The sequence below is a fragment of the Dromiciops gliroides genome, chromosome 2 (genome assembly GCF_019393635.1).
Source record: "Dromiciops gliroides isolate mDroGli1 chromosome 2, mDroGli1.pri, whole genome shotgun sequence".
Classification (NCBI taxonomy): Eukaryota; Metazoa; Chordata; class Mammalia; order Microbiotheria; family Microbiotheriidae; genus Dromiciops; species Dromiciops gliroides.
The window spans coordinates 385,926,608-385,940,762 of NC_057862.1; the positions used below are offsets into that span (position 1 = coordinate 385,926,608).

Consider the following 14,155-nt stretch of genomic DNA (forward strand, 5'->3'; position numbering starts at 1 on the left):
CCACAAAGCCACTGGACTTTATCACTTGTCTGGAGAGACAGAGGCATAATGAGAGTAGTAGCCATGTGAGAATTTTAACAGGTGTTTACATAACCACCCCTCCCTTTTCCCTTGGCCTTCAAAGATGCTCCTACTTTCATCAACTTTATTAATAATTTCAATTATACAAAAAGTTATTTTGTTTCTGTTCCTCTTTTGAAGTGCTTGGGTTTTCGGTGGTGATTCTTGAACTTCTTCATGGAAGCCGACCTCTATGATAGAAACACAAGTAACCAAAAATCAATGTCATGTTTGAAACCTGGACTGGATTTTCTATCCTTATAACAAAAGGAAGATACTTGAAAATCCTGGGGCTAAACAAAGCTTTGTCCCTTCTTTTTTACCTTAAATAGGGTCATGGAGTCACAGATCTTAGATTTAATGGTTATCCACTCTTAAGGAAGGCCCAGAGAGACAAATGCTACCCCCTACCGTGCCTTTCCTGATTCGTGTACTAGTTGCTAGTCTTACCTTGCATTTATTATTATCTCATTGATTATGTAGCTATGTAAAAATACAGACAGCTACATCTTCCCTAACAGAATACATCGTTTTGTTGTTGTTGCTGTTCCGTCATCTGACTGCACATAACTTCCTTGGCAAAGATCCAGGAACGTTTGCCATTTCCTTCTCTACTGTGTCCCTATTTTACAGATGAGCAACGGGGGCCAATGAGTCAAGTGACTTGCCCAGGATCACACATCTAATAAGGTTTTGAGTCTGAATCTGAACTCAGATCTTCCTGACTCCAGGCCCAGTGTGCTATCCACTGTATCGCCCAGCTGCCCCAATTAGGCCTGACACATAGGTACATAATAAATGATCATTGGTTGATGAGTTGCTCCATGACCTAGCTACAAGCAAGTAAAATTAGCAGAGCTAGGATTTAAAATCAAGTTCTTACTCCAAATCTGTTTGTTAACAATGCCTGTTCTTGATTCTCTTCCAGCTGCTGGATTAGATTGGTAACATTGTAAAAGGCAACATTTTAGTTACAAATAGCCTCTGCAAAAGTGATCCCATTCCATCCCATCTTCTTCAGCAAGGCTCTCCCCTCTTAACATCCCGACTCTTTATCTTCAATCTCTCCTTCTCTACTTGGTGCTTCCTTACTGCCTATGAATATACCCATGTCTTCCCCATCATCAAAACCCCCTAACTTGCTGTATCCTATATCTTTCCTACCCTTTGTGGCTAAACTACTTGAGAAGGCAATTTACAACAGGTTCTACTTCCTCTCCTCTCTCTCTCTAAAGTTTGGCTTCTGGCCTCATCACTTCATTGAAACTGCTCTCCCCAGAGTTACCACAGATATTTTTTGTTGTTAAGTCATTTCAGTCGTGTGCGACTCTTTAAGACCCCATTTTGGAGAGTTTTGTTTTTTTTTTTGACAAAGATACTGGAGTGATTTGCCATTTCCTTCTCCAGTTCATTTTACAGATGAGAAAACTGAGGCAAGTAGGGTTAGTGACTTGTTCAGTCACACAGCTTGAGTTTCTGAGGCCAGATTTGAATTTAGGAAGATGAGTCTTTCTGACTTCAGAAGGTCTAGCACTCTATCCACTTCAACACCTAACTGCCTGCAAAGATTTCTTAGAACTCTCAGATCTAATGCTCTTTGCCCAATCCTCAACCTTTACCTTTCTGAAGCCTCTACCTGTTACCCTCTTCTTAACTTTTCCTAAGTTTTCAGGATATTACTCTCCTGGTTTTCCTAAATATCTGACCTGTTCCTTCTCAGTCTCCTTTGCTTCCTTTTCAGCCAGGTTATATGCCTACTAACTAACTATGGGCATCAAAAGTTTCATCTTGGTCTCTCTCTGTCCTCTCTCACTGTGTGATCTCATCGGCTTCCATGGATTCAGTTATCTCTACATCCATGATTCTCAAATCTACTTATGGCAACATAACTCTTAGCTGACTTTTGGCCTCACATCTCCCAATGCCTATTAGTCATCTTAAACTGAACAAGCTGAAAACTGAACTTATCTTTCTTCCCAAACTCGTCCCCCTTCCAAAATTCTCTATCACTTTCAAGGTAGCACCATCGCCTTCCCAAGTGCCCCAGGCTCAATCTCAGTGTCATCTTCCACTCCTCACTCTCAAACCCTCTCCCCCCCACCCCAAAGCCAATCATTTGCAAAGACCTGTCAATTTTACCTTCATAACATCTCTGAAATAAACTCCCTTCTCTCCTCTGATACTGCTATGATCCAAGTGCAGGCTCTTATCTCTATCCACTGTAACAGCCTTTTGGTTGGTTTCCCTTCCTTAAGTCTCCCCACTTCATGCCATCCTCCACTTTAAGAGATTTTCCTAAAGCAGAAGTCTTGACTACATCAAAAGACTCCAGTACCTCACTATTCATCTCCAGGATCAAATGTAAAATCGAGTTTAGCCTTTAAATCCCTTCACTACCTAATGTCCCTCACTCCTCTCCTGTTTTCTTCCAGAGTCTTCAATCTAATGACACTGGTTCCCTTGCCCTTCTCTAAATATGACACCTATTTCCCAACTACAGACATTTTTACTGGCTTGTCCTCCATGCATGGAATATTCTCCCTTCTGGCTTCCTTCAAGTCTGATTCCATCTTCTACAGAAAGTCTCTCCCAAACCCTCTTAATTCTAATGTTTTCTCTCTTTTCATTATTTCCTATTTATAGCTTGCTTGCCTGCTGTTTCCCCCATTATTAGATTGTAAACTTGAGAGAACCTGTCTTTTGCTTTTCTATCCTCAGCATATCACTTAGCACACAGTTGGCGCTTAATAAATGTTCATTGATGATAGGAGCAATATTATAATAGTACAGGGGAAAGAGCACTGGATTTTGAGTCTGAGAACCTTGGTGTTTGACTCTTGTCTTTGCTAATTACTGACTCCCTGAGTGACCTTGGACAAGTCACTGAAGAAGCCCTCTGGATTGTAAATTAAGAGGGTTGGGCTAGTTGATCTGAGGTCTCTCGTAGCTCTAAATCTGTAATTCTAAAATTTTTTTCCACTCTGGTAAAGCCTGGTCCTGGCTAGTTAAGGGATTTCTGTTACATCACACAGCTCATCTGTGGCAGAGACAAAGCAGTAATTAATCACTCAGGTACAATGGTCTATAAGCTTCACTGCCTTCCTTTAAGATCTAAACTGCTAGTGTAATGATGGCAACTTGCTGGGACTGGGGCACCTTCACCTTTGTCCTCTTAGTGCATCTCGGCCTGTCCACCTCCATCTTCTCTCCTCTACTCATACTGCCATTCTCTCTTGAAGGCTGTTTATTATTGTCTTCAGTGTCTGACCAGTAGTTTCCTGTGACATCTCCATTCTCACCTGGGTTCTTTTCGGTGAACAGCTCAGCTGTAACAAGAGGACTCCAGTGACATCCCTGGTCAATACTATTTTGGTAAATTTATATGCACCCTGGGGTGTGGTGTTAAGAGCTTTGGCCCCAACGACCATCAATGGTACCGGCCACACATTGTGGTGTTTACACTAGGTAATGAACATAAGAGTTGTTGGGATCCTGGGGCGGAATATTGATTTTTTTTTTTAAACTTTGACACTGGCAAAAAAATAAAACAAAATGATGTTAATTACTTCCATTTTTTTTGTTTGTTTGTTTTGTTTTGCCTGGCCCAGGGTCACACAGCTAGTAAGTGTCAAGTGTCTGAGGCCACATTTGAACTCAGGTCCTCCTGAATCCAGGGCTGGTGCTTTGTCCACTGCGCCACCTAGCTGCCCCAGAAGTGAATTACTTCCAAACTGATTTATCACTATGGGAAGACTGGGATGCAGCCAAGAGTTGGGATAACCAGGTAAACATTGAAATTAAAAAGCCAACCCACAGAACTAGGAACAGAAAGAGAATAATGGGCCTAGTTTAGCCTTATTAAATGTTAGAAGTGAAAGGGGACTTTGTCCAGCTCACGTGGGTATAAATCAGTCATGCTATCATCACTCTTGTCTTCTTCATCACTGGACTCCGGCTTCCAGAAATCCTCCCTTTTTCGGAGCTGCTGGTCACCATCAGTCAAGTCTTCCCGTCGTCTCCTCTTTTGCAGCAAGCAGGCAGGAACATACTCCACACCCTGCTTCTGACACTCCTCATCTGAGGAAAACAGGCCAGCTGAATGCCACAGAGCTCCCAGCATACACCATAACTTACTTTAACCTGTCAAGTACCCCAGGGGCTGAGTAAGCAATGGAGTGCTGCCCTGGACCCTAGGCTGCCTAAAGAAGAGACTTCTATCCCACTCCACTAAACTGGGACCAGAAACAGGATCAGTAAAACCAATCTGATTCTTATGGAGGGACAATTTGCTGCTACTTTTGGCCTTCACCTCTCCTACTGCTGACAGCCTGGTCACATGTGATGGCCAAAACATGGAAACTGCAGGTGGAGATGTAGCAAATGGTGGAGGACCATACAGGAGAAAAAACGGGCTGGCACTGGAAAATTCAGTTCTGTTCACAAATGTTAAGTGCCTACTATGTACAAGGCATTAAGAAGACCTTAAATCTGAGCTACGTGGCACTGGGAAGGGTTGTTTGTGTAGGAGTGGGGAGAGGATCAGACTGGGTCCTGGATTTGCTAAAATTGAATGTAGTTTCACTCCTGATGACTTTTGGCCTAGAAAGAAAGGGAGTGGGGGCTTATGACAGGGCTTCAGGGATGGGTGCCAGTTGGCCCAATGCCTTCTCTAATCAAAGCCTGAGTTGATAAGCACATATTAGTAGGTGACAAGTAGGAGTCACAAGTCATCTGGACTATGACATCTTATGAGGAAGGGCATCGAAGCCTGTGACACATGAGTCTTTGCCTACATCAAAAAGGGCTAATACATAGTAGAAGAAAACTGAGCCCTGGAAATGGAATCAAGAGACTGTCATATTATAACTTAGGGCAAGTCATTCTGTCGGGGTCTGTTCTGAGGAAAGGAGGGATTTGAGGACATATCCTCCTAGGTCTCTTCCAGCTGTTAATGATTCATGTCCAAAGGTTCTGCCCCTCTGACTGAGGGTCCCTGCCCCAGGTGAATGAATAGCTCTGGAAATGAGATAGTCAAAAATCAATCCAGAGTTCAAAAAGTGGGGAATCATATCCCCCACTAGCTCCACCTCTAGCTACTTACATTTGTGCAGAGCCTTTTGGTAGCGCCGGCCCTGGACATGACGTCGGATGTGCTCTGGAAGCCTGTTGATATGCCGAAGGGTGAGTTTGCAAAACATTTGGTGCCTGAAGAGTAGAAGGATTGAAAGTTGTGTTACACCTTAATTTTAAGATTACAGAGTCACAGATTGATTCAGAGCTGAATGTGACCTTACAAGTGATCTAGTCTAATTCCTTCATTCTACAGATAAAACAAAAGAGAGATAACAAATGAATAGTAAGGGAACTGGGATTTGAACCCAAGACCTCTGACTTCACATCCTATGCTCTTTCTACTCTACCACACAATCCATTTGTGCCAACTAATAATGTGTTTCCTTGGCAAGGAAAAAGAAAAGACACTCCCACACCCCCACCCCCACCCCATTCTGATTTCTTGTCTTTTTCAGTTAAGGGAAAACTGGAAAACAGCATGGCTGTCCCAATATCCACATGCTATGGTGAGCAAAACAAATCTACTTGCTGATACTTGAGCAGGTGCTTAGCCTGTGCCTCAGTAGCAGAATGAGCTCTCTCCACTCAAGTTCCAAAGCCCCCTAGAAGATGTTTTCTCTGCTTCCACCACCTGGAAATCCCACTGTGCATTTGGGGCTGCCAAGGAGGGGTTCTATCCAGGTATCCTAAACTTGGAGGTGTCATAGAGCAACACATACTGCAGACTTGCCAGGCTATTTCCTGGCAGAAAAGAAATGGGATCAAAACCATTATAGCAAGTGAACAGAACACTAGATTTGGAGTCAAATTAGGTAAGTGGTTCTGCCACAGAATCTGCAACCTTGAGTAAGGCACTTAACCGCTCAAGTCTTGGTTTCCTTATTTGTAAAATGAGGAGGGGGAGGGGGATTGGGCTCAATGATCTCTAAGGTCCTTGGATCCAGTTCTAAATCTTATCTCTTTCTCTACTTTTGGCATTGCTGTAGTCACTTTTTTTTTTTGTGGGGCAATGGGGGTTAAGTGACTTGCCCAGGGTCACACAGCTAGTAAGTGTCAAGTGTCTGAGGTCGGATTTGAACTCAGGTACTCCAGAGCCAGTGCTTTATCCACTGCGCCACCTAGCTGCCCCTGCTGTAGTCACTTCTGGAACCTGTCCATGAAAAACAAGGTTCAGCCCACTATAGACCCTAGGTTACTTTACAACTGACGCTGAACCTGTTCAAGCTATTTTAACATCCATCATCAAAACATTTCCTTCCCTAAACCCAGCTCTCCCCAGGAATTTTCTTCTTCTTTTGTTCTCATGACTCTCAGTAGTGACTGTCAGGGACCTCTTTTGGGGACATACGGATTCTTGGTGCTGGGCACGATGTGTGGCTCAAACTCTTCATAGTCAAAGATCTGGGTGGTTCGAATCAGTCGCTGATACTTCTTACCACTGGTATAGGCCTGGAGGTCTGAAAGTCGGCTGGGCAATTCATGGCCTGTCAGTCTGCACCTTACCTGAACGGTAGGGAAAGGAGGTAGAATGAGTGTCCATATACTTGCCAGTCTCAGAGTCCTGCCCCTGTGTAAGGGTGGTTGGTCAGAAGGGCCAACTTCCTTTCAAGACTTCATTCCGAAAGATAATCAAAAAGAATACAGTTACCCCTTCCACATGGAGGGAGTCAGGGGCTTGGTGCCCTACTGGGATAATCTGAGTAAAATGTTTTGGCCCTCCCTTCATACCAGAGAAGTTGTTTAATTATTATTGTATTAAAAGATAAAATATGTTGATATTATACAATTATATTATTCAATACAATATTTTGTGCATTTCTAAGTTTCTAAACTTTTTCTGTGTCCTCTGACTTCTGCAAAGCGCCCACCCCTCCCTCCCCACCCCTGCCAAATTACCATTTAATTTTTTAGGCTGACCTTCAATATATCAAAACAATCATGGGGAAAGTCACAGCGTAGAAGGGATAACTGTAATAACTCATATTTCTATGGCACTTTGTTTCTCAAAAAACACTTTCTTCACAACATACCAGGTAGGCAGGATAAACATTCTTATCCCTATTTTGCTGGTGAAGAAATTAAGGCCCAAAGACATATTACCTGGATTTGAATCTTACCTACTGTCTGTGATGTGTGACTGTGGGCAAGTCACTTAACTTTTCTGGGCCTCTCTTGTTAAACTATAAAATGAAGGTGTAGATGAAGTGATTTCAAATCTCCCTTCCTGATGTAAAATTATAATCCAATAATTTACAGCTATAGAGCAAGTCAGTGGAAGAGCAAGGACCAGAAAAGAGGTGTCGTGGCTCCCAAATCCAGGTTTTTTTTCCAAAGCTGGAAACCAAGTACCTGAAGGCCCTTCCAGAGAGGAAAGCTGAAGATTTTACCCTATGGCAGTGAGTTTTTGAAGCTAAAGACCAAAAGATTTAAAGCTGGGAAGAACTATGCACTATTTTGCCCAGCCCCTGTATTTTACACCCCTGGTAAACTAAAATCTAGAGGGAAAATGGACTTGCCTAGGGTTACACTGGAAATAGCAGAACCAAGATGGGAATCCAGGTTTCCTTTGACTCTAAACCAAAGTCCTCTTTCTGGCAAACCTCAATGCTTCTAGAGGGCAAGAAAAAAAAAGGGGGGAGGGAGAGGGAGGAAAAAGCATGAAAGGGATTTTTTTTTTTGGTGAGGCAATTGGGGTTAAGGGACTTGCCTAGGGTCAAACAGCTAGTAAGTGTTAAGTGTCTGAGGCCGAATTGGAACTCAGGTTCTCCTGACTTCAGGTCAGGTGCTCTATCCACTGCTCCACCTAGCTGCCCAGCATGAAAGGGATTTAACAGAAAGACCAGGGGTAAGGAGACCTGAGTTTCACCTGGAGTTCACTCATTGACTCACCGTCTGCCACTCTGCAAGGCATTACTCTAAAACCTCAGCTTCCTCTTTAAAACAGACTAAAGGATCCCCTAAGAAGACAGTGAAAACGAGGGAAGTGAAAGAGAAAGAACAAGATTTAGTTCAGGAGTTCTGAAGCTTTTCTTTATTATGGACCCCTCTGATAAAGCGCCTACTCAGAATTCTTTTAAATTCATTAAATAGGGGCAGCTAGATGGCGCAATGGTTAAAGCACCGGCCCTGGAGTCAGGAGTACCTGAGTTCAAATCCGACCTCAGGCACTTGACACTTACTAGCTGTGTGACCCTGGGCAAGTCACTTAACCCCCATTGCCTGCAAAAAACAAAACAAAATTCATTAAATAAACCACACAGGATTTTTTTTTTTTTAGTGAGGCAATGGGTGTTAAGTGACTTGTCCAGGGTCACACAGCTAGTGTTAAGTGTCTGAGGCGGGATTTGAACTCAGGTACTCCTGATTCCAGGGCCGGTGCTCTATTCACTGCACCACCTAGCTGCCCCTAACCACACAGGATTACAAAGCAAGAAACGTCATTCTGAAATGCAAAGATCAAAATATTAAAAAAAATCACCCAACAAGTTCATGAACCCTAGTTAAGAACCTCTGTTCTAATGGAACTAGCCCTGGAGAGTTAATAATAATAATTATTATAACTAGTCATTTAAACAGCATTCTGAAAAATTACACACACACACATATCAAATGTTATCTCCCCGTCCCCCCCCTTCCCCCAACAATCCTGTGGGAGAGTTAGGTGTAGAACTCCTGGCTGTCAGTGAGAATGTATTGCCTCGGGTAAGTGACATTCCTTCTACTGAATTCAGTCTGCCCATCAGTGAAATGGAGGAAAGCAGATGAAGGTGGAACTGAATTACTGGATCACTTTTCCAACTGGGAGAAACCTCGTAACTCTTCTAGTTTCATAGCTTCACTCTACTAATGGGTAAACTAAGGCCCAGGGAGGTTCAGTGCCTTAGCCAAAGTCACACAGGAGGCGGAGTAGGGATTCGGACTCAGGTCCAGTGCCTCCGTACTCTTCGATGGCGTCACGCAGACTCCCAAGAAGTAAAGATTTCCCCCAACTGCAGAGGGAGGGGCCTGGCTCTGCCTGGATATGTCAACTACCAAGTTCAGATTCCTGCGCGGTAAACCCGGACACTTGAGTCCCCAGGGCCCAGCCCCTTCTTCCCAGCTGACCTTGGCCCCTCCTGGGCACAACTGCAGCCCGGGATGGCCCAGAAGGAATTCCTGCACATCTGGCGGAACCTGGGCCTCGGTACTGTCCATGGCTCTGGGAGCGGGGGAGGGAGTCGCGGTCTAGCGGCCTCCAAGACACACCACGTGGAAACCCGGAAGAGGGCGGAGCCAGGACGAGACGGCATGCTGTCAACCGGAAATGCGTCTCTTCTCCCGCCCTCCCCCCCCCGCGCACAATAACCCCGGAAGTGGTTAGCGCGGCTGTCATGGCCGCTAGGCTGATGTTTGTTCGAGTGTTCTGTCTAAAGAGGGTCCCGCGGCGGCGCGTTCCCGAGGCCTCGGTGAGGGCGGGGCCGAGGCTGAGTTCGAGTTGGGGAGGACGAGGAGCAGGGCCAAAGAGAAGGGGGAGAGGAGGAGCCCTGGGCGCTTTGGGACAAGGGAGGACGGGGGCTTGGACCGGGGAAGTGACAGAGGACCCAAGGCCAATGTAGCGAGTGGTCCAGGGAGGCCGCGGGGCTGATCTTTATGGGAACCTGTGAAAGGAAAGCCTAGCGACATATCGCCCCGGCCCGATGTTGTGTGAAACATTTAGCACCCGCAGCTCCCCCAACTCTCCCGAAAAGAAGAAGCTGCTTGCTCTGAATTTCATTTCAAGATTCTTTTCTTTTACCTTGTTGGTGTCGTTTGTGTTATATTCCTGGATCTGCGGATGGAACTGATCTTCGTTCCCTTTTCCCGCAGGACCTGTGTAGCCCCTTCCGAAGTAGCTTCCTTGGTGCCTTTCCCCTGGGTCAGTGTCTCCCAGGTGAGGAGGGAATTTGGTGCAGGGGAAAGAGTTTTCTGTCGGTAGAATTCCACCTCTGACCGGCCCTTACTAACAGTGCTTCCTTGAGGCTGTCCCTCTCTTTGAAATTCAGTGTCCTCAGCTTTAAGACCATAGGACAGAGCTAAAGTTCCCTCCGGTATTAAAGTATTTTGACTCGACTAGATTTGTTCTTTCTTCCTGTCGGTCTTTGTTTAATTCCATTTTATGCACCCTATACTTATAAATTACCGATCATGTGCAGGGCACTGCTAGGATCTTGGGGAACATAGATGGTTATGTTAATGTAAGAGACTATGTGTGTTTACCATTGGTTTTGGCCTTGTAATCAGGTTTTCATTTAACTGTTAAAACAAAAAAAAAAACCAACATACTTTGAGTTTATTCTGGGCCCTACACCTAAAAACCTAAAGGTGCTTTCACATCCACTGTCAGTAATAATTAGCACTATACCGTAAGACTATACAGCATTGATTCTCAATAGGTTTCAGCTGTGATACTGGCTGTGTGACCCTGGGCAACTCTGCCAAGGTCAGTTGGCCTAAGGTTCTGGTCTCAAACTCAAACTCAAACTCAGATAGAAATGATCCCCTGCAGGCTGCATATGGACTCAGAAAACATTATCTATCTTGTATTGATATAAATATTTACCAATTGCACTTTAGTTTGGTTTTGGCTGCATTGGGAGTTCATATGCAGGAGTCTGCCTGCCCTTTCTAGGCAACTCTAACATCATATGCATTGAACAGAAAAGCACAACAGTAGTAATGAGGATTTCTTCTTTGGGGAGCTTCCAAATGAATGAAATAAAAAATCTAGCCTCTATCCATATACTTCCTCAAGGGAGAGAATAGGTATTAGTATATCCCTCTCACAGATGGATATCTAGTTCTAGTCAGTGACAGAGTAAAGTTTAGATCTCAGGCTTCTCTCTAGTTCAGCTTTCATTTTGCCCTTGAAAAATTAGTTGGGTTATAGCTTATTTCCTACAGATTCCCAAATTGGGAAGAGGTTGAAGGTAGGGATGGATAAATTTATAAGTTACACTCCAAGGCTAGGGAAGGTAACATGACCGAAATTTAATTTGTTATAATCTGTTGGCTCTTCCAGAGGCTGTTTGGAATTCAAGCAGACACAGCATCTCTACAGCAGCAGCTACTTCTAAGTCAGAGGAAGACTTATTTTTCAAGTGGTTCCTATTCCTCATCCCTGTGACCACCTTTGGCCTGGGAACATGGCAGGTATTAACCAACATGTCTTTTTTTAGAGTACGTAAGCTCTTGGTTCCACTGCTTTCACCTCATGTGGGTATACATGGGCTGGTTACTCACATAGGTCCAGCGTCGGAAGTGGAAGCTGAAACTAATTGCAGAGCTGGAATCAAGAGTTATAGCCGAGCCTATCCCTCTACCTGCAGAGTGAGTAGTCACCCATCTCCTCTTGCTCCTGGGTCCTGATCAGGCCTGCCCAATGACTTATATTCTATTAGATGTTGAGGGACTGTGGCCTGGTGCTAACCCATAGTATTTCAGAAGGGTTGTTACCTAGTCTCACACCCGTTTTACAGATGAAAAAACTCAGACCCAGAGGGATGATGAAGTAACATCACACAGCTAGTTAATAGCACAGCCTCCCCGACCCCACCTCTACCAGTTATTCCTTTTGCTATGTTGACTGATGAAAACCATACACTGAGGTTATGGTTTAGATGGCTTAATATTATTAACAAGTTACTCCCCTCACCCCCCCCCACCCCCAACCCTCCAAAAAAATGAATCTGAGGGGATCTTCCTTGGAGGGCAGTTTCCTCTAAAGCTGTCCCTCAGAAGCAATTTATTCCCTTCCCTACAGTCCCATGGAGCTGAAAGACTTGGAGTATAGGCCCGTGAAGGTCAGGGGGCATTTTGACCACTCTAAGGAACTCTATATCTTGCCCCGCACCTTAGTGGACCCTGCACGAGAGTCCTGGGATGCAGGCCGGGTATCTTCCACAGTGGAAAGTGGTGCCAATGTTGTCACTCCTTTCCACTGTACTGATTTGGGGTGAGTAGAACCAGTTGGGAATTGGCTCAAGTTATAGGTGTTGTAATTAACTTCTCCAGTTTGTCTTTTTTTTTGCATTAAGTGACTTGCCCAGGGTCACACAGCTAGTGTTAAGTGTCTTGAGACTAGATTTTAACTCGGGTCCTCCTGAATCCAGGGCCAGTGACACCTAGCTGCCCCCTCCAGTCTGTCTTAACTCATGAATCCTATGACTATAACCTATAATCCTATGACCTATTAACACACCTCTAAGCAGCACACCTCTACCCACAAGCATTATTGTTCTATCTGCTCTAGTTTATAGATTGCAGTTTCCAAATGATCCTAACTTATGAAGTCCACTACTTGTAATTCTAGTCATCTCTGGTGAAGGGGAACTGTTATGAAAATAATCTAAAAATTGTTTTTTTGAGGCTGATTCATCTCTAAACTGTACTGTATGGTAAAGAGACTTCTGGCTTACTTTTCATCATAAAGGCAATTGGAGCTGGAAAGGACTAGAAGTAATTTTATCCAAATTCTTTTGAGGTAATGGAAATAGCCCATGTTAGAGACAGAGCAAGGACTTTATGGCTGGTATTTTCCACTGCTCCCTTAGTCATGACTAGATCATCTTAGATAATGGAAAGCCAGCTGCCCAGTGCTTGGCAAAGTATGTGGCAGATGGCAAATGGGACACCCAAGTATAGCTAAAACTTATTCCAATTTTTATTAGGGAAAAAAGGAATGATCAGATGGGGAAGTATCTGGACCTCTGGACCTCATTAACACCATAGTATAAAACAGAATCGTGTAAGAGATTTAGCCTTTCATTTTTTTTCCTCCTGTAAAATTCTAGGATCACAATCCTAGTAAATAGAGGATATGTTCCCAGGAAAAGATTAAGTCCAGAAACTCGGCAGAAAGGCCAGGTAAGGAATATGTCTGTCCTCACTGTACTTATCTCAGAACATGCTGCTCACCTATAGAGGGTTGAGAAAATCCTCCTTAAAGTATAAATTTCTCTAGATGTGGAAGAGGGAGGTTTTAAAGCCTTAACTGAATACTTTTTATGTTTCAATTCCTATTTTCATTTTAGCCATTCAACCATTCTGGTTTTTAAAAACAGGAAAAGATGTGAATGCTTTTTTTAAAAAAATAGATTGAGGATGAAATCGACCTCATTGGGATGGTGAGATTGACAGAAACCCGGAAGCCCTTTGTCCCTGAAAACAACCCAGAGAAGAACCGATGGCATTACCGTGACCTGGAGGCTATGGCAAAGGTCACAGGCGCTGAGCCCATATTCATTGATGCCAACTTGAGTATGTTGTAAAGGGATCTGGGAATTGGGGGTGAAGGGTGGCTTTTGTTCTTCATCTCTGCCTTTCCCCTTCCCCTCCCATGGGCAGTGAGAAAAATGTTTTGATTTTTCCTGTCTATAGAAAGTACAGTCCCAGGAGGGCCAATTGGTGGCCAAACAAGAGTAACCTTGAGGAACGAACATATGCAGTACATCATTACTTGGTAAATTACTAGGTCATAGACAGAAAACTTAAAACAATGCCTTATGTGTTGTGCTCTCTAATTTTCTCTGGACTAATTATTTACTTTTCCCAACAGGTATGGACTATCTGCAGCAACATCATACATGTGGTTTAAGAAATTTATTAAACTATCCTAGCAGACAGCAATGGAGGGAAGGGAGTGTGTAGACAGTTAACTATGGACAGAGGAACAACCTAGAGCTCAACTTCTAAGTATTGATGCTGTGCTTTAAATAAAGGCTGCCTCTAAATTCTATTTGATGGTTAGTTGCCTGAGTTTTATGTGTCTACATTTTCCCCAGCTATCCCCTTTACTAACACAATATACTACCACCCCAGTGCAGGTCATCACTTCTCATTATCCTCATTCCCACCCATCTTCCACAAAGCTGCCAGTGATTTTTCTCAAGTCCAGCTCTGATGATGGCACACCTCCAGTGGCTGACTACTGAACAAGCTATTATATAAAGATCTTTACTACCTAACCCCTTCTCTCTTCCAAGTTCTACATGTCATCCATCACTCC

The 14,155-nt window shown here is 43.9% G+C and overlaps 2 protein-coding genes across 4 annotated transcripts; one reads left to right on the plus strand and one right to left on the minus strand.

Annotated features, from left to right (window-relative positions):
• Window positions 1-128: 128 nt before the first annotated feature.
• SURF2 (surfeit 2) lies at window positions 129-9,407 on the minus strand. Its single transcript, XM_043981913.1, has 6 exons — window positions 9,238-9,407; window positions 6,482-6,636; window positions 5,162-5,265; window positions 3,958-4,137; window positions 3,223-3,386; window positions 129-251 (listed from the first exon to the last, which is right to left on the minus strand). The coding sequence occupies exons 1-6, from the start codon at window positions 9,325-9,327 to the stop codon at window positions 174-176; spliced, it is 771 nt and encodes a 256-aa protein (XP_043837848.1). The 5' UTR covers window positions 9,328-9,407; the 3' UTR covers window positions 129-173.
• Window positions 9,408-9,460: 53 nt separating this feature from the next.
• LOC122740083 (surfeit locus protein 1) lies at window positions 9,461-13,885 on the plus strand. Of its 3 annotated transcripts, none has more exons than XM_043981909.1 (9): window positions 9,461-9,578; window positions 9,979-10,027; window positions 11,171-11,301; window positions 11,396-11,478; window positions 11,912-12,103; window positions 12,942-13,014; window positions 13,245-13,407; window positions 13,528-13,609; window positions 13,706-13,885. In XM_043981909.1, the coding sequence occupies exons 1-9, from the start codon at window positions 9,504-9,506 to the stop codon at window positions 13,764-13,766; spliced, it is 909 nt and encodes a 302-aa protein (XP_043837844.1). In that variant the 5' UTR covers window positions 9,461-9,503; the 3' UTR covers window positions 13,767-13,885. The 3 variants fall into 3 exon arrangements, with proteins under 3 accessions (XP_043837844.1, XP_043837845.1, XP_043837843.1); XM_043981908.1 differs by having other exon boundaries at window positions 9,496-9,576; window positions 9,974-10,042; XM_043981910.1 differs by lacking the exon at window positions 9,979-10,027 and having other exon boundaries at window positions 9,472-9,578.
• Window positions 13,886-14,155: the final 270 nt, after the last annotated feature.